This window comes from Rutilus rutilus, assembly GCF_951802725.1.
Source record: "Rutilus rutilus genome assembly, chromosome: 3".
Classification (NCBI taxonomy): Eukaryota; Metazoa; Chordata; class Actinopteri; order Cypriniformes; family Leuciscidae; genus Rutilus; species Rutilus rutilus.
In genome coordinates, this window is record NC_140211.1 from 58,071,749 (window position 1) to 58,092,843 (window position 21,095).

The following is a 21,095-nucleotide window of genomic DNA, read 5'->3' on the forward strand; positions in this document are numbered from 1 at the left end:
TTAAATAATTAAATCATTTTATGTTTTGTAATGTGCATAAAAAATTGAATTGTCTGATTTTACTTGTAAAAAAATCTAGATGCTATAGGTTTATCAGCCAATATATCGGTTATCGGCTTTTTTAATATAAAGAATTATCGGTTATCAGCATCTGATATAGGTTTATCAGCCAATATATCGGTTATCCGTATCCGCTTTAGGTTTATCAGCCAATATATCGGTTATCCGTATCCGCTTTAGGTTTATCAGGCAATATATCGGTTATCGGCTTTTTAAATATAAAGAATTATCGGTTATCCGTATCCGCTTTAGGTTTATCAGGCAATATATCGGTTATCTGTATCCGCTTTAGGTTTATCAGGCAATATATCGGTTATCTGTATCCGCTTTAGGTTTATCAGGCAATATATCGGTTATCCGTATCCGCTTTAGGTTTATCAGGCAATATATCGGTTATCGGCTTTTTAAAAATATTGAAATATCAGTTATCAGTATCCGCTTTAGGTTTATCAAGCAATATATCGGTTATTGGCTTTTTAAATATAAAGAATTATCGGTTATCAGCATCTGATATAGGCTTATCAGGCAATATATCGGTTATCAGTATCTGCTTTAGGTTTATCAAGCAATATATCGGTTATCGGCTTTTTAAATATATAGAAATATCGGTTATCAGTATCCGCTTTAGGATTATCAGGCAATATATCGGTTATTGGCTTTTTAAATATAAAGAATTATCGGTTATCCGTATCCGCTTTAGGTTTATAAGGCAATATATTGGTTATCGGCTTTTTAAATATATAGAAATATCAGTTAGCAGTATCTGCTTTAGGTTTATCAAGCAATATATCGGTTATCAGCTTTTTAAATTTAAAGAATTATTGGTATTCGGTTATCACTATCTGCTATAGGTTTATTGGCCAATATATCGGTTATCGACTTAAGTTACTTGTTTGAAAAAGTAACCCCTATATTTTGTTGTAAATTTAAAAGTAATGCATTACTTGTTACTTAAACTCATAACTCATTATCGTTTTGGCCAAAAATTCTGCTTCTGTGCATTCCTGTTTTGTAATATAGAAATGATTGCTTAATGAGATGTTATTTTTCCTGCTCGGAGGCAAGAATGAGTGCCGGAGGCTTCATTGGTAGTCTTGTCTGCAGCTGTTTAGTATTCAGTCCAGTGCTTTTGAATACTGAGGCTTCAGTAAGCATACGTTCCTTCAGAATGCTAAATGAGGTTTGTGTTGACAGAGGAATGGATCAAGGCTGAGGGGTATTAGCCAGGTGCTGGCAGTGGAGGGATTCAGCCTGACATGCCACATCTTAAAGTTTTATAACCAGCGCACATCTATATCCCAGACATCTATCATCCTCCATATATCACATCCGTCTGTCACAGGTTTCAAAGTGGGCTAATTTGACAGAATTTGTTATGCTGTCCGGGTTAGAGCCACTGAAGGTTATTTGGGGTAATTTTTAATGGTTTGATTCAATTCAATTCACATTTATTTGTATAGCGCTTTTCACAATACACATCATTTCAAAGCAGTTTTACATAAAATGCATGAGTTACAATTTACAGTGATCTGTTATCAGAGGTGACTGTCTAAGTTATGTATTTCAGAAATGCACATATACAAAATCACAGTTAGCGAAAAAGGTATTAATTTAAACTGTGTAATAATTGAATGATTGAGGTGTGTGTTTTGTCTTATAGTTATGGTGATGCCGTGATGGAGCTGGATTACAGCATTGGCCAGATTCTGGAACGACTGGTCAGTCTGGGAATCCACAACAACACATTTGTGTTCTTCACTTCTGATAACGGGGCAGCTGTGATGTCTGGACCAAGACAAAGTGCGAAACCATTCACACTAACATTAACACACCTATCACAGTTTTTGCCAGCTTTTTATTTAGTTAGGGAATTAAAATAATTGATTTGAATAAAGGGCTCCAAATCAGTGGTGATGCATGAGAAAGCTGAATTTTTTATTAAAAGTGCCCCTATTGTGCTTTTTCGGATATTACCGTTCATGCAGTGTGTGATGTTGCTGTTTGTGAATGTTTAAAGATTGAAGTACAAATTTATTGTCTCCTAAAAGAAAGAATTCTTTTTGAATTTGAAAGAATTTTTCTTTTTGAAAGATTCTGAACTGCTGAAACGAGTCGTCAATAATTCCAGTCAAACAGTGTAACTAATTTGTATAATTCCAGGCTGTGGTCTTGATTGGCTGAACAGCGTCTCTTTGCTCCGCCCTCAAACACTGTAGTTTATCTGAGACTGGAAGAGTTTGGTTCGTGTTGTTCATGTTGAGAAGACGCTCCGAATCCACTTTGATGCTCTTATATAAGATAAGACTCGCGCTGAAATTGATACGAAAAAACAACAACAACGGCATCATTACTGTTCGCATCACTGTGTATCAAGTGCAGAGGAAGATCCGGAGCTTAAATACAGATATGCTGATGAGCATTTGGTTTCTGACATGTGCTGTACGTGTTTGACCAATCACAGCAGACTGGGCCATGTGACCAATCAGAGCAGAGCAGGCTTAATCCATTTTACACCAGTTTATTATATATATATATATATGTATATGTAATTATCATTTATTATTATTATTTTGTGTTAAGGGAAAAAAGTTGGCTTGTTAATCTGAGCTACTTTCATTCTATTGATAAAATGCAATTAAATGAACAATGTCATTAGTTAGTTGCTCTCCAATACTGTTTGTTTATTCTAAATGCATTTTTAGAGGAGGCTCAGGTTCATTTGTCTTCACAGCCCTGCTGTTTTTTCCATTATTGGTCTATGTACACATGTGCCCATGGACATTTTTATCATTGCATTGTATCTAGCTGTTTTTCAGTGTCGTTCTGCTCTCTCAACTCATCTTTCATGTACACTCCCAATACACCTATTCAATTTCTTTGTGTCATGGGTCTCTTTTGTAGTAAAGATGATTTGTCAGAGATGAATTGCCCTCCACAGTCGAGGCTTTGAGTTTGTGATCCTGTCTTGTCTGTTTTCATCCTCAGGTGGCAGCAACGGCCCGTTTCTCTGTGGGAAAGAGACTACATTTGAAGGTGGGATGAGGGAACCAGCCATTGCCTGGTGGCCTGGACGAATCCCTGCTGGCACAGTGAGAATGATCCCAAGCTATTTCACTAAAAAGTCCCAAAAGTGCTTTCCAATTCGCTGTATTCCATCTATCAACACCCTCAAAACACACCTTACACATTTCTATCTGTTCAAACGCTCCATCAGAACTTTCTTTAGTTTGCAAGGGCCTTTAAACTTTAAAGGAGTAGTTCACTTTAAAATGAAAATTAGCCCATGATTTACTCACCCTCAAGCCATCCTAGGTGTATATGACTTTCTTCTTTCAGACGAATACAATCGAAGTTATATTATAAAAAATCCTAGCTCTTTCAGGCTTTATAATGGCAGTGGATTGCAACCAACAGATTGAAGCTCAAAAACGTGCATCCATCCATGATAAAAGTGCATCTATCCATGATAAAAGTGCATCTATCCATCATAAAAGTGCATCTATCCATCATAAAGTGCATCTATCCATGATAAAAGTGCATCTATCCATGATAAAAGTGCATCTATCCATCATAAAAGTGCATCTATCCATCATAAAGTGCATCTATCCATGATAAAAGTGCATCTCTCCATCATAAAGTGCATCTATCCATGATAAAAGTGCATAAAGTGCATCTATCCATGATAAAAGTGCATCTATCCATGATAAAAGTGCATCTATCCATCATAAAAGTGCATCTATCCATGATAAAAGTGCATCTATCCATGATAAAAGTGCATCTATCCATCATAAAAGTGCATCTATCCATCATAAAGTGCATCTATCCATGATAAAAGTGCATCTCTCCATCATAAAGTGCATCTATCCATGATAAAAGTGCATAAAGTGCATCTATCCATGATAAAAGTGCATCTATCCATGATAAAAGTGCATCTATCCATGATAAAAGTGCATCTATCCATGATAAAAGTGCATCTATCCATGATAAAAGTGCATCTATCCATGATAAAGTGCATCTATCCATGATAAAAGTGCATCTATCCATGATAAAAGTGCATCTATCCATCATAAAAGTGCATCTATCCATCATAAAAGTGCATCTATCCATCATAAAAGTGCATCTATCCATCATAAAGTGCATCTATCCATCATAAAAGTGCATCTATCCATCATAAAAGTGCATCTATCCATCATAAAAGTGCATCTATCCATCATAAAGTGCATCTATCCATCATAAAGTGCATCTATCCATGATAAAAGTGCATCTATCCATGATAAAAGTGCATCTATCCATCATAAAAGTGCATCTATCCATCATAAAAGTGCATCTATCCATCATAAAAGTGCATCTATCCATGATAAAAGTGCATCTATCCATGATAAAAGTGCATCTATCCATGATAAAAGTGCATCTCTCCATCATAAACAAACTTCACAGGCTCCGGGGGGTTCATAAAGGCCTTCTGAAGCAAAGCGATGAGTTTGTGTAAGAAAAATATGCATATTTAACACATTACAAAGTAAAATTCTAGCTTCCAGTCAAACGAACATACTACTTAGACCATCGTAATTTAGACCATCAGAAATTAAACAGGTCATAAACACGTCAAAAGCGAATGGGGCATTGAGACACAACACGCTACAATGAATGCTTCATTACCATATCATCTTGCTCCCATTCAGAAAGACTAATGTTCCAGTTTATATTGTTTTACAGCCTCAAAAAAGAAAAAGAAAAAAAAGCTGTGGCTGAAACTGCATATTTCACCTTTTATGCAGAAAACGGAAGTTGCGGAGAGAAACGCTTCTGGAACAAGAACAAATGTGGGCGGGGCTTGATTTAGTCTGTGAGTGATTGATTGGATGGTTGTGGTTTGCTATTGGTGGATCTCAGTGACAGGTTGACAGGTTGCCCCGCCCTCATCAGCAGAGAAGAAAAGTGACTAAGCATTCAGGCAATTTAAAACCATTCAAGCAAAAAACATGCGCAAGAGAACTCAATATAGATTTGTTTCCCATGTCTGGCTAGCACAATTTTGAATATATTTGAATTTTTTTATTTATATTTTTTTAAATATTTTTTAAAATGGCACCGGCCAATTTTTCAATATTGGAACCGAATAATACTTACGATGTTCGGTTCGGTTTTAAACCTTACCTTTGTCAGGACGATCATCAAATTCCTTTTGAAATATTTGTTTTCTTTAAATTCCTTTTGATTCCTATCTATGGCAAGTAAAATGTTTAATATATATTATTATTATTATTATTATAAAAAAATTGGAACCGAGTAATATTTAGAGTTTTTATTTAATTTTTTTACTGTACCTTTTTTCAGGACAACCATCGAATTCCTTTTGAAATATTGTAGATTTTTTTCTTCTTCTTCAAATTCCTTTTGATTCCTATCTATGGCAAGTCAAATTTTTAATTATATATTATTATTATGTAAAAATTGGAACCAAGTAATATTTACAGTTTTTTTTTTTTTTTTTTTTTTACTTTACCTTTTTTCAGGACAACCTTTTTAAATATTGTCGATTCTTTTTTTTCTTCTTTTTTTTTTCAAATTCCCTTTGATTCCCAGCTCTGGTCTCCTTCCCTGCCTCCTTTTTCCCTGATCCGCTGAAGCTGTGCGCTCCGCAAATGACTTTTAATTGTATTAGGGTTAGCTGTGCCATGGGGCTGTGGCGTGGGGGTATTTCTGGAGGAGCGAGCGCTAAGCTCATATCTGAGGGGTGTGCGGGGTCCTGATAGCACGAGGGACTGGAGGATTGGGAACGTCTTAAGCGGCTAATCTGTTTGTGTGTTTGCTGAGGTTGGATTGAGCTGTAATGAGGGCTTCAGTATCTGAATATGCCAGGCGTGCCGGATAAAGAACTGAAGGGAAGAGGTGCATGCTGGGATATGTGCCAGGTGTCTGGGCAGTGCCAGAGCGGGATAAGCAGGTGTTTCACACTGTTAGTGTTTGTCTTGCGGTGGCAGGCTGGATTTTGCCCGCTCGAGTGTGGCTCTGTGTGATATGTGTATCTTCTCGTCCATTTCTCTTATGGGGAGCATTGATGCCCGTTTTTATTCGGTAATGCTTTGTTTCGATAGTCCACTTTAGACATCCTACTAACTACAAGTAACTTTCCAACTACAAGTCAACTAGCAGTCATTAGAGTATTAGTAGACTGTGCTTAATATCTGCTAATACTTTATTCTGATGCTCCCGACAGACATTCAAATGACTCTAACTTTTCAACTACGTGTCAACTTATTGTACTATCCCGAACCCTAACCTAACAGTCTACTAATACTCTAATGACTGCTAGTTGACATGTAGTTGCAAAGTTACTTGTAGTTAGTAGGATGTCTAAAGTGGAGTCTAAAATATCATTTGTTGGGTGATATTTGTTCCATATTTACAAATAAATCTAATATAAAATGTACTCAAATAAATAAAACTAGATTCACAAATGAATATTCAGAGTTTCTGAGAAAGAAAGCAACTATTTGATGAGACTGACAAATGTTTTTAGTGGATCCCCATTTATTTTCGAGGATTTCTTTGCTGTCTTGCTGTGACAAATGCAGTACAGTTTACAAACACAGTAAGAATTCTGCAAATACGATCATGTAAATGTATGATTGTTTTGGGCTTAAGTAACTTGACTAATGTTATAACAGCATAAAAAAAAAAAAATCCTAAATATATTATTGTGAACTCTGTTATGAAAATGATGTTTCCTACTGAGTGGCAGTGCCTAAAACCTATTAATTTTTAAAGTAAATGGCATTTAAATATTAAAGAGGACCTATTATTCCCTTTTACAGTCTTGCTGTTGTTTTCAGGCTCTACTAGAACAGGTTTTCCTGCTTGAGTGTTGATTATTCTCATATTCTCCATTGTTGCGGCTCCTCTCTTCCCAGTCGGTCAGTAACGCTCTGTTTACTTCCTGTTTACTTCCCCTCCTTCTGAAAAGCACACTGTGCTCTGATTGGTCGGCTGGAGCAGTGTGCTGTGATTGGTCGAGCGCTTCGAGTGTGTTTGGGAAATGTCCCGCCGCTTTCCGTAACCGCCAGTTTAACACACTACTAACTAACTCAATCAGGCCCCGCCCCTTTATTCTGCGTATTAATTATTATAATGAGGAATATTGTGACGTGTTCGTTCCCGGAAGAAACTCAAGACTTCAATGGAGGCGTTTCAGGAGTTCAGGAACACTGACACTGATATAGAGAAGAACTGGAGTTTTTTCATGCTCAAATAGCAACATTACACACTGAATAAAGATTTTAAAAAAGCATTATAGGTCCTCTTTAAATGATCTTGTGGTTCCTGTAGTTGTCTAGTAGCATATAGTTAAGGAGACGTGATTTGAGACTTGACCTTGACTTGGCCGGACTCTGCATTCGAACTACGGTTCACTTCACCGATGGAGTGACGTGAATATAAAAATAAAGATGTGGGGGGTATTGTGTTCATCAGCTCAGAGCCACACACACACTGAGTGCAGAGACACACACACTGAGTGCATTAGACAGGTCTGTCTGCTCAGATAACTAGCGTCAGAGAAGAAGAGAACGAAGAGGAAATGAAATTGGAGATAAAGAATTTTCATTTCCCCTTTTTACAAGTCCCATGTTTTGTGTGTGTGTGTGTGTGTGTGTGTGTGTGTGTGTGTGTGTTGCTGGATACGAGCAGCTGGTGGTAACGGCTAGTTACCTTTATTAATTGTTCCCTTTGATTTCTCCTTTTCCTGTGTGTATAAGTATGTATGTACGAACGTCTGTGTGTGTGAAGCCTGAGAGTGAAGATAATGGAATGTACTGGCAGTGGTGAAGGGAATTCTGGGAGGCTGAAGTAGGCGACGTGTGTGTGTGTGTGTGTGTGTGCGTGTGTGTGTGTGCCAGCTGCTCAGTGCTGATAGCGCTATCTGATTGTGAGCGTGCCGTTTCCCTCAAAGGCCCGTTCAGGAGAGAATAGAATGGAAGATCAAGGATGACAGCGAAAAAATGCCATTTTATCGGAAAATAGTTCAAAGTTTATAAATAAAATAAAGCTTTTTTTTGCAGCAGGACTGGGGAGGACAGATAAAGCTGCAGTTGCGGCCTCTGTCCCGACTCTCCTTTCTCTCTGCCTTTCTCTTCATTTACAGAGATGTTAGTGTGGTTTATAATAAACCTGCGAGCGCAGATTAGAGCGGGAACTGAAGAAACGCTGCTCTCCTAAACTGTCCATGCTTTGAGAAGCATAGAGAAAATGATTTTGCATTGGTGCATGTCTGTGTGATTTGCTGCATGGGTTGATTTATTACAATTTTGAGCATCTTGACTAGCGATAGACGCATATATCAGCTGATATTATGATTATTGATCATGTGATATGATAGATAATTGTGCTCGCTTATCCAATTAACCCATATTTGATATGTACAATTCGAAGGCCTCTAAATGATTGATCAACATGATCAAAACTGTGTTGCACATAATCTACTTCATGCCTTCTGTTGTCTGAGTGAAAGATTTTTTAGCAGGTAAAAGCCTTTTATTTTGAGCAATAATTTTTTAAACATCCACCTTCAGCTCGTAGCCAACTTTTGACTTCAGGTAGGGCTGCTCGATTATGGCAAAAATCATAATTATGTCCATATATATATTTATACATGTATATTTTGCTGGGAATTAAGTTGCTATGATATAAAAATTGAAATAAAATTTAAATATCACATGTCTTGCTACCAATTTCGATGCAAAAGCTAATTCTGTAAGATAAACATAAGTCCGCAAATAATTATTGAAGAGAAGTCAACAATCAGTATTACAATAAAAACAACGAAGAAAATTACAAACAATAGGACAAAAACATCAGGAAAAAAAGATAGAAATGAAATAAACAATCCTTTAAGTTTTTTCATGTAAGTCTATCTAACAGTTTAGTATTCAGTTAATAGCCTACCTGGAAATTAAAATAATCAAATGTAAAAAATAAAACACTGCATAGTGCAGTACTGTACTGTATGAATTAAATGTACTTTGATTCTTATTAAACCTACTGAAGTTATTCAGTCAAGAGTAGTGAGTGATTTTTCTCTTTTTCTTTTCTTGTTTGATCAACATGAACATTAAAGTTCTCTTTCACAGCATTTCACAACAGTTACGTTACATGATTTGACTGATTTGGACATTAGGGAGGGTCTAAAGTGCACCGCTTTAAAGAAAAGGAATGAAATGTGGCACAATAATAGTTTTTTATCGTGTTTTCATAATCGTTTGAAGCCAAAATTGAAATCGAAAATAAATTACGGTTAATCAGTCAATAATTGTATCCCTTAAAACTAATATTTGATCCCCAATATGACATATTTCAACGTTTTTCCTTGAAAAAAATTATTCATGGCTTAAAATATCTTGAATGTAACTCGACACCCTCGCCTCATTTAGTATGCGCGGTTCTATGAATATGCAAATGAGCCCCGCCTCCACTCACTCACTCACCTCAGAGATCACACGTTGATCTGATTGGTTACAAGGTAGTTTGTGACATCAGAAACACCAGCGATTTCAAAGCGTGTTTTTGAGACTGTCTTTGGTTCACTGCAGTTTTAAAGGGGTCATATAATGGTACATGCACTTTATAAACAACATTAAAAACTTGATTTTCACCACAGGGGGACTTTAAGTGACTATCACTCTCATAGTTTTCCATTAAATTCAAAGGATATAAATGATATGGGATAGAAGATAGATTTACCAACTAGACAAAATCATTGATTAAGTAAGAGATAATGTACATCCAGCCGGTTGTTATCTCAGAATAAACCCCGACAGGGTGATCAGGATCAGGTCTTCATCAGCCTGAAGGGGTTTATTTTGAGATCACACACACACACACACCTGACGGGGTTTATTCTGAGATAACCAGCTGGATGTACATTATCCCGCTTATTACACGGCTACTTGCCACATAAGTAAATAATTAGACACAAACTATTGAAATATTTTATCAGGTCTTTAAACGCAAAGCTTCCGTGGAGAGAGCAGTTTCAGCGGGACGATCAAACTAAACGGACATTTAAGAGATACGGTATACAGTCATATCACTTATTACACAGCATTTCAACACATAAATAATTATGGGGATAAGATATATTGATTTCAGATTAAACTGTTTTAATATCGTACCTGTTTGTATCTCATAATCCAACAGTGTACAAAACAATAGTCACAAAATGGCAGCAGAGCGTTTGTATGAAACAAGAGAGAGCGAGTCCACGATACTGGATGGCATAATTAAATAACAGTACATAAATAACAGTTTTAATACTTTATTAGCTCACCAAATACAAAACTTCAACGAAGAAAAACCGTTCCTAGCGAGCGTATAGCGCTGCTGACTTCAGTGACCCGGATGAGCCTGTGTTTCTGTTCTCAGCGGTTGTTATCTGGGAATAATATGGAGCAATTGACCAATCAGAATCAAGTATTCCACAGAGCCGTGTAATAATGTTCAGTAATCTCTGACATGACACCGCACAGCTCTTTTAAAGCGTTTTGTTCCTCAGGTGAGCCATCAGTTGGGCAGCGTAATGGATCTCTTCAGTACGAGTCTCTCCGTGGCTGGCGTTCTTCCCCCCGATGACCGTGTCATTGATGGTCTCGATTTAAGTCCTGTACTCTTCAACAACTCACTGCTAGACAGGTAACCACCTCAAAGCAAGCGGTACATCCATTCACATTCCATTATTTTGATCAGATTGATTTACATGCAGTATAAACATCCGGTTTAGGTGGTCGGTCAAAGCAGATTCATTTTTTCTAAATGTCATTATCATTTGTTAACAAACAAGTATTCATTACTTCAATGAGCTCATTGTTTCTGCCTTTAATTATTACATTGTTTAAATTAATACATTTTTTGCTAACTGTGATTTTGTATATGTGCATTTCTGAAATACATAACAGATCACTGTAAATTGTAATGTGGACTCATGCATTTTCTGTAAAGCTGCTTTGAAACGATGTGTGTTGTGAAAAGCGCTATACAAATAAATGTGAATTGAACTGAATTGAAAATCTCAGAACGTTCAGTACGTTAAGCCGTTAGACTCGTAAAAATAAAGGTTCTTAATTGGCATTTACTGGTACATGAAGAACCTTAAACATTCATAGAACCTTTCAATTCCACAAAAGGTTCTTTACAGGTTTCTTTAGATTTTGAGTGTTCTTCACTTCTAAGAAAAGAAATTGTTCTTTTAAGAACTGTTCACTTCAAGTCAAGTCAACTTTATTTATATAGCGCTTTTTACAATACAGTTTCAAAGCAGCTTTACAGAGATAACAGGAAAATAATGCAAAAAGGTTTGGAAGAAAATAGCGTCACAGTCCAGCTTAAGTAAGTTCAGTGATGGCTCATTTTTGTTATAAAAAGTTATTAATTTAGTACATTTATATATATGGTGTCAATGCAGGCAGATCAGTAATATTGTTGAATATTAAATTAAATGTCCCCAACTAAGCAAGCCAAAAAAAAAGAAAGTGGACCATCTAGGTTCTTCTATAAGGCATTGCTGTGAAAACCCCCTTTTGGAACCTTTATTTTTAAGAGTGTAGATGCTCTTACTCAACAAAGTTGATGTAGTCTCTAAGCACTTTCAAAGGTGATTTTATTCCCAACAGACCCATCTTCTATTATCGTGGAAACCAGATGATGGCAGTGCGGATCGGGCAATACAAGGTGCACTATTGGACTTGGAGCAACTCATGGGAGGAATTCAACAAGGTCAGCGATTGCATATTCTTCTGTCTCAGTTTATTTTTCTGTGATGATCTGAAGTCTGATGATCGGGCGCATGCCTAACATCTTCAAAATGAATTATCAGATATTTATACAACAGTGTTGAGAAGTATAGGGTGTCTTTCATTTCAGTAAGTAATGACTCTGATGTCAGGCAGAATTACCATTCTTACTGTGGTTAAAAATTTTATCATGGAAAAGATTTTGGTTCAGAATTACTCATATCATTGAAATTTATTTTGTTTGAGAATTATATCGTAAAAAAATTATTTTGGTAGAGAATTACTCGTATCATGGAATTGATTTTGGTGGAGAATTACTCATATCATGCAATTGATTTTGGTTGAGAATTACTTACATCGTAGAAATTATTTTGTTTGAGAATTACTTGTATCGCGGAAATTATTTTGGTTGAGAATTACTAATATCGTGAAAATGATTTTGGTCAAGAATTGTATGGCGGAAATTATTTTATTTGAGAATTACTTGTATCGCAGACATGATTTTGGTCGAGAATTGTATTGCAGAAAATAATTTTGGTTGAGATTTACTTTTATTGTAGAATTGATTTTGGTTGAGAATTACTTGTATTGCGGAAATGATTTTGGGTTAGAATGACTTGTATCTGGGAAATGATTTTGGGTTAGAATTACTTGTATCTGGGAAATGATTTTGGTCGAGAATTACTTATAACGGGGAAATAGGCCTGTCGCGATAGTCGATAAGTCAATTAATCGCACGATTAAAAAAAATGAGCTCGATAATTTTTCCGGCCGCGATAATTCTATTTGCATGCTTGTTTGTTTTCCTCGTCTCTCTCTCTCTCAGTCTCTACCAAAGAGACTGGATGACCACTCTCGGTTCTTTAGCGTATAGGAGGAGTGAACTCTCTTGTCAGTCACATGGTCTTTGTGTGGGAAAGCACCGGCGGGACTGTTTGCGGCGACTGCCGGGAGAGAGAGAAGACGCTAGTTGTGAGTTGCGACAGCGAGCCCGATCACATGAAAATGCGTATCTATACCACGAATGTTATTTCTCGTGCCATTTATACGCCAAAAATAGTTTTTGCGTGCATGATACGCTCTTTATGGCGTGTAATACGCACGCACTCCTCACCCCTAATCCTAACCAAGTATTTTCAGTGCGTAGCATATACACACAATAAAGCGCGTCTCCGTCTTCCCGACAGTACACAATCACTTGACAAAGTAACAGGAGGACAAAGTAACAGGAGTAACAGTGCAAAATTGTGCGATATGGCTTGTTGAGGCTTTTTTTTGTTTTGTTTACAAAGGTCCTAACTGGCAGTTTTGCCTGTTATGGAATGTATCACTATTTATGCCTAATGTCTAAAGCCTAATGTTTAATATTTTTTGAAGTGCAATTTTGTTTACATCCATTTTATTTATTAACAGACATTTATTTTGTTAACAGACACTAAGAGTCCATTGCTTTTATTGTTTTTGGTTGTTTTGTTCATTTTTTTGGATATTTAAAATGTTTTCCGTTTTCAATGTTTAATATTCTTTAGAAATAAAAGTGTATAGATCGTTGAAAAGGTGTACCTGCATTATTATGCCATTATAATTATATTAAATGAAAATGGTCTCAGAACGACAATATTATCGTTTATCGCGATAATTTCTTGGACAATTTATCGTCCAGCAAAATTTGTTATCGTGACAGGCCTACGGGGAAATGTTTTTGGTGGAGAATTACTTGTATCTGGGAAATGATTTTGGTTGAGAATTACTTGTATCGGGGAAATGATTTTGGTTGAGAATTACTTATAACGGGGAAATGTTTTTGGTGGAGAATTACTTGTATTGCGGAAATGATTTTGATGGAGAATTACTTGAATTGTGGAAATTATTTTGGTTGAGAATTGTATTGCAGTAAATAATTTTGGTTGAGAATTACTTATAACAGGGAAATGATTTTGATGAAGAATTACTTGTATAGTGGAAATGATTTTGGTCGAGAATTACTTGTATAGTGGAAATGATTTTGGTTGAGAATTGTATTGCGGAAATGATTTTGGTTGAGAATTACTTATATAGTGGAAATGATTTTGGTTGAGAATTACTTGTATTGTGGAAATGATTTTGGTTGAGAATTACTTGTATCGGGGAAATGATTTTGGTTGAGAATTACTTATAACGGGGAAATGTTTTTGGTGGAGAATTACTTGTATTGCGGAAATGATTTTGATGGAGAATTACTTGAATTGTGGAAATTATTTTGGTTGAGAATTGTATTGCAGTAAATAATTTTGGTTGAGAATTACTTATAACAGGGAAATGATTTTGATGAAGAATTGTATAGTGGGAATGATTTTGGTTGAGAATTACTTGTATAGTGGAAATGATTTTGGTTGAGAATTGTATTGCAGTAAATAATTTTGGTTGAGAATTACTTATAACAGGGAAATGATTTTGATGAAGAATTACTTGTATAGTGGAAATGATTTTGGTTGAGAATTACTTGTATAGTGGAAATGATTTTGGTTGAGAATTGTATTGCAGTAAATAATTTTGGTTGAGAATTACTTATAACAGGGAAATGATTTTGATGAAGAATTACTTGTATAGTGGAAATGATTTTGGTCGAGAATTACTTGTATAGTGGAAATGATTTTATTTGAGAATTGTATTGCAGTAAATAATTTTGGTTGAGAATTACTTGTATCGGGGAAATAATTTTGGTTGAGAATTACTTGTATAGGGGAAATGATTTTGGTTGAGAATTACTTGAATTGTGGAAATTATTTTGGTTGAGAATTACTTATATAGTGGAAATGATTTTGGTTGAGAATTACTTGTATTGTGGAAATGATTTTGGTTGAGAATTACTTATAACGGGGAAATGTTTTTGATGAAGAATTGTATTGCGGAAATTATTTTGGTTGAGAATTACTTGTATTGCGTAATGATTTTGGTTAAGAATTACTTATAACGGGGAAATGTTTTTGGTTGAGAATTGTATTGCGGAAATTATTTTGGTTGAGAATTACTTATAGTAGAAATGTTTTTGATGGAGAATTGCTTGTATTGCGGAATAATTTTGGTTAAGAATTACTTATAGTGGAAATGATTTTGGTTGAGAATTACTTGTATTGCGGAATAATTTTGGTTAAGAATTACTTATAACGGGGAAATGATTTTGGTTGAGAATTGTATTGCGGAAATTATTTTGGTTGAGAATTACTTATAGTGGAAATGTTTTTGATGGAGAATTACTTGTATTGCGGAATGATTTTGGTTAAGAATTACTTATAACGGGGAAATGTTTTTGGTGGAGAATTACTTGTATTGCGGAAATGATTTTGATGGAGAATTACTTGAATTGTGGAAATTATTTTGGTTGAGAATTGTATTGCAGTAAATAATTTTGGTTGAGAATTACTTATAACAGGGAAATGATTTTGATGAAGAATTGTATAGTGGGAATGATTTTGGTTGAGAATTACTTGTATAGTGGAAATGATTTTGGTTGAGAATTGTATTGCAGTAAATAATTTTGGTTGAGAATTACTTATAACAGGGAAATGATTTTGGTCGAGAATTACTTGTATAGTGGAAATGATTTTGGTTGAGAATTACTTGTATAGTGGAAATGATTTTGGTTGAGAATTGTATTGCAGTAAATAATTTTGGTTGAGAATTACTTATAACAGGGAAATGATTTTGATGAAGAATTACTTGTATAGTGGAAATGATTTTGGTCGAGAATTACTTGTATAGTGGAAATGATTTTGGTTGAGAATTGTATTGCAGTAAATAATTTTGGTTGAGAATTACTTGTATCGGGGAAATAATTTTGGTTGAGAATTACTTGTATAGGGGAAATGATTTTGGTTGAGAATTACTTGAATTGTGGAAATTATTTTGGTTGAGAATTACTTATATAGTGGAAATGATTTTGGTTGAGAATTACTTGTATTGTGGAAATGATTTTGGTTGAGAATTACTTATAACGGGGAAATGTTTTTGATGAAGAATTGTATTCCGGAAATTATTTTGAATTATTGAGAATTACTTATAGTGGAAATGATTTTGGTTGAGAATTAGGCCTACTTGTATTGCGGAAATGATTTTGGTGGAGAATTACTTGAATTGCGGAAATTATTATGGTTGAGAATCACTTGTATTGTGGAAATGATTTTGGTTGAGAATTGTATTGCAGTAAATAATTTTGGTTGAGAATTATTTATAACAGGGAAATGATTTTGATGAAGAATTGTATAGTGGAAATGATTTTGGTCGAGAATTACTTGTATAGTGGAAATGATTTTGGTTGAGAATTGTATTGCAGTAAATAATTTTGGTTGAGAATTACTTATAACGGGGAAATGATTTTGGTTGAGAATTACTTGTATTGCGGAAATGTATTTTCTGACTATCTGTGGTCTGATAGAAAATTCTTTTCTGACTATAGATGACTCTCTGTGGTCATTAAAAATCCCAGGATGTCTTTCGAAAGAGTAGGGGTGTAACCCCGGCATCCTGGCCAAATTTGCCCAGTGGCCTCTGTCCATCATGGCCTCCTAATCATCCCCATATACTGATTGGCTTCATCACTCTGTCTCCTCTCCACCAGTAAGCTGGTGTGTGGTGGGCGTTCTGGCGCAATATGGCTTCCGTCGCATCATCCAAGTGGATGCTGCACATTGGTGGTGGTTGAGGAGATTGCCCCTTCTATGTAAAGCGCTTTGAGTGCCGAGAAAAGCGCTATATAAATGTAATGAATTATTATTATTATTATTATTTGGTTGAGAATTACTTGTATTGCGGAAATGATTTTGGTTGAGAATTACTTGAATTGTGGAAATTATTATGGTTGAGAATCACTTGTATTGTGGAAATGATTTTGGTCGAGAATTGTATTTCGAAATGATTTTGTTTGAGAATTTACTTGTATCTCGGAAATGATTTTGGTTGAGAATTGTATTGCGGAAATGATTTTGGTGGAGAATTACTTGAACTGCGGAAATTATTTTGGTTGAGATTTACTTATATAGTGGAAATGATTTTGGTTGAGATTTACTTATATAGTGGAAATGATTTTGGTTGAGATTTACTTATATAGTGGAAATGATTTTGGTTGAGAATTACTTATATAGTGGAAATGATTTTGGTTGAGAATTACTTATAACGGGGAAATGTTTTTGGTGGAGAATTACTTATATAGTGGAAATTCTTTGGTTGAGAATTACTTATATAGTGGAAATGATTTTGGTTGAGAATTACTTATATCGTGAAAATTATTTTGTTTGAGAATTACTTGTATCGCGGAATGATTTTGTTTGAGAATTACTTGGAAATGATTTTGGTTGAGAATTACTTATATCGTGGAAATCAGGCAGTAATGAATATTAATGGAGCTAATGGAGCAGCAGCACTTCTGCAATATCTCCAACTTGTACCACATTGATTCATATTGGTGTTGATAGTGTTGCAGTAGAAACACTTAATTCCGAGTCCGAGGATGTGAACAGGTTTGAGTAGAATATCGCGTGTTGTCATTTCATAATCACGGTAATTACGACATGCCGTGAACACAGCATGTGTTAAACAATATCAACGTCGGCCGATAACAGTACAATATGGTATAATCAGACAATATCGTGCATAGGGGATTTTCAGAACCCTTCATCATTTGTGATATAGGCATGAATGATGCCTCGTATTGTTTGCCTTTTCCTTTTGCTTGATGAACAGTAAAATGGGCAAAAATATCCCATACACTTGTGCCAATAATAAGCAACTTATCCAGAATACACAGAACACCTTAGCATCATACTGGTGAAATTTGTATTCAGAAAATGTTATAATCTTGGCTAGTTATTGTCTTACATTCCCCCGATTTCTTGCCTCTTGATGCAGTAATTGCATTCCAAAATGCACATTAGCGTGTTAATGTTATCTCAAAAACAATGCCTTATCAAATAGACTTGAAGATCAGGCAGTAATGAATATTAATGGAGCTAATGGAGCAGCAGCACTTCTGCAAACACGCTTCATCTATTAGTGCTATTCCAGCAGCGTTCGAGGTCTCTCATACACACTACACACGCTTCATTTCCCATTAAAGTCACACAACACACATACAGGCAAACAAAGATGTCATTTTTGATATATTTTTTACTTGTGTGTGCAGGACACGATAATTCATTTATGTAAGTGAGGAGAGCAAAGTAAAGTAAACTGTGACATATTATACCCAAAAATTCTTCATACAAGTGACTACCAGTAACATGTATACAAATTTGGGATAAAAAGTTATTCTGACACTTTGACCTGATCATGTTTTGCTGAAGTGTTTTTTCTTTAATTGCTAATGCTCTTTTTACACCACAGACTGAACAAAATGAAGCATTGCTTGGTGATTGGTTGAGCTAAACTGGTATTATCTAAGTGTGTAGTTAAATTTAACAGCTGACAGATATTCAACATAATTCATGTGTGAGACAGTCTAACAGAAGGATGGACAAAACCAGTCAAATATCAACTGATTCTTGTCATATTTTATTACCATTTTCTAAACTATAGCGAATAAACTGTGCTAATGTGAGAAATGTTGAATGTTGGTCTGACTGTACATGTAACCCCGGTGCGCCTGGGCCTTCGGCTTCGTCTCTGAACGCGAGGGTTTGTTTTATGCCCCATCGGTTGCTTAAATTGCTCTCTCCTGGATGGCCACTGAATCAATAGCAGCCCTTTATCAGCTCATGTGAACTGGAGTGTAACTTCACAAATAATGGTGTCTGATTGCTTGTGAGTCGTCGATCGATTGTTTGAGCTCGCGTCTCACGCCGGAGTCCAGTCCTGATGGTTAATGTGTTTTCGGGAGGTTTCACCTGATGCTTTAGAGTTGCACACAAATTACGACGCATTTTCACCTCTACTGCCATTTGGCATCTCCATTTGCCCATCATTTCTAAGCTCAGCGCGTTTAAATTGATTTGAATGATTGTGGGTGACGTGAGGGAATATCGTTCGGTTTTTTGCACATACAGTCAAACCAAAAATAATTCAGACACCAGATATAATTTGTTTTAGTTTTTTTACTAGTGTGTGCAGGACACTATAGTTATTAATGTAAGTGAGGAGAGCAAAATAAAGTAAACTGTGACATATTATACCCAAACATTCGTCATACAGGGACTAGTAAAATTGACAAACATTTGGGACCAAAAATTCCTCAGACACTTTGAGCTGATCATGTTTTGCTGAAGTGTGTTTTCTTTAATTGCTAATGCTCTTTTTACACCACATATTGAACAAAATGAAGCATTGCTTGGTAATTGTTTGAGCAAAACAGGTATTATCTAATAGTGTAGTTAAATTTAACATCTGACAGATATTCAACATAATTCATGTGTGAGACAGTCTAACAGAAGGATGGACAAAACCAGTGAATTCTTGTCATATTTTATTACCGTTTTCTAAACTATAGCGAATAAACTGTGCTAATGTGAGAAATGTTGAATAAGTTTTGGTTTGACCGTATTTAGGCAGTGATCCACACTGCACTTCTCTTAAAAAAAGACTCTTTCACCCTCTGGTTTGTTTCCAGTTAAACCCGGCTGAAGTGATGGCTTAATAGTATCGGTCACTCGGGTGAGTTCCTCTTGAAACCTGTGTGGATCAGCGAGGTGTGAAATGAGAAATTTCACAGCGTAAGTGCTTTGCATCCGATGATCCTCGCGCCGCACCGCTGAGCGATAATATGAAGTATTTTAGTGTGCATTACCTCACAGAAAACACCTGAGAATTCTTCTCTTAAATTACACATTTCAGCGGTTTCACTGTACGTAATGATTATAAATCTGAGCTTTGATTGACAGCTGGGTTTGGGGAGGAGCTGTGGGTTTGTTGGCGGGAAGGGATTGTCGTATGACAGGTTTTTGATTACACTCTCCAGTGTAAATAGTTGTTAGATGCTATTTATACTTAGTGCTAATAGTGGCAGATAATATTTGCACCTCAGTGTATTGGAGTACATTATAAACAGGGTTCGTACAAGGTGCTTAAAGTAATTGGATTTGCCTTTTTGAAATTGAAGTCTTGGAAAACCCTTGAAAAGTGCTTGAATTATTGAAAGACAATTATGGGAAATGTATTTTTAGTTTTATTGATAAAACAATCTTTTCACACACAATTAACTCTGCAGTCCGTCTGATATAGAGGCATTTCTCATGGCTATGAGTGTGATATTTCTCATAAATATCCAAGTATATGATACAGCTTTCCTTCTTCAGGTCAATCATATATTCATAATCAGTTTGAATAAGGAAAGCGATATCTTTGTCATCGTATCCTTTCAATGGTTAAAGTTACCAGTCATTGCATCTGCCGCACTTTACTTGTGCCATTTTGTTTTATTAGTTTATTTTTATTTCTCTATTTACCTTTTTTTATTTTTTTATTAAGATAATAAAGAAAGATAATGTTTGATAAGTGAGATCTCTAATTGTAGTCCTTGAATAAAAACAAAAAAGTAGTGCTTTAAAAGCTGGAATTTCATTTTACAGTATCTGTACGAACCCTGTATAAAACAATAATAACAACATATTCAGTGTTTATGGTTATTATTGTTAAAATCATAAATGGATGCTGCCTTATTGGGACATTGCTTGTCCCAGTTCCTAAAGCCCTAACCCTACCCGGTAAACACCTTATTCCCACAGTTCCACTTTTTAACAAGTTTCTTAATTATTATTTAGAATAAACTCCTCTCCTTAAAATACAGATTGCTTCAAAGCAGCTTCTCAAGTTCTAAAATTAATAAATTATGCAAAAAAAATTATAATAATGATTTCAGCACTAAAGCAGCTCTGCGAGAAGATAATAATGTCATTATACAGATCAATATTGCTTCAATTCAGTTCAATAACTGTAAAAGTTATGAAACGAGTTCAATTTGGCTATAATCAGATCTGTTATTATATTCAGCTCAAGTCAGTTCAATGTTGATTATATTTAGTTCAATAACCGTGTGGATTATACATCTCAGTTCGGTTCAGATGTTGTTCTCATCCGATAGTGTCAGTGCAGTTAAATCGATAATATTACTGAATATTAATGGTCTTTTAGACCCCAGCTGAGCAAGCCAAAGGAGGCCGTGGCAAGGAGCCCAAACTCCATTAAGTGGAAGAAAAGAAAAGAAAACCTTGAGAAAAACCTCTTGAATACACTTAAGGCAACGTTTCTTGCATTTTCAACCAAATCAACTCTCAGAACCCAAACTTG

General features: G+C 35.5%; 1 protein-coding gene across 1 annotated transcript in view; it reads left to right on the forward strand.

Moving 5' to 3' along the window:
* Positions 1 to 21,095, forward strand: part of galns (galactosamine (N-acetyl)-6-sulfatase) — a 48,083-nt gene that overhangs the window by 9,688 nt on the left and 17,300 nt on the right. Inside the window, exons 8-11 of the mRNA XM_084405091.1 lie at positions 1,721 to 1,860; positions 3,046 to 3,149; positions 10,610 to 10,746; positions 11,724 to 11,826. Of these exons, the coding sequence (XP_084261217.1) occupies positions 1,721 to 1,860; positions 3,046 to 3,149; positions 10,610 to 10,746; positions 11,724 to 11,826 (484 nt within the window). The remainder of the gene's footprint in view (positions 1 to 1,720; positions 1,861 to 3,045; positions 3,150 to 10,609; positions 10,747 to 11,723; positions 11,827 to 21,095) is intronic.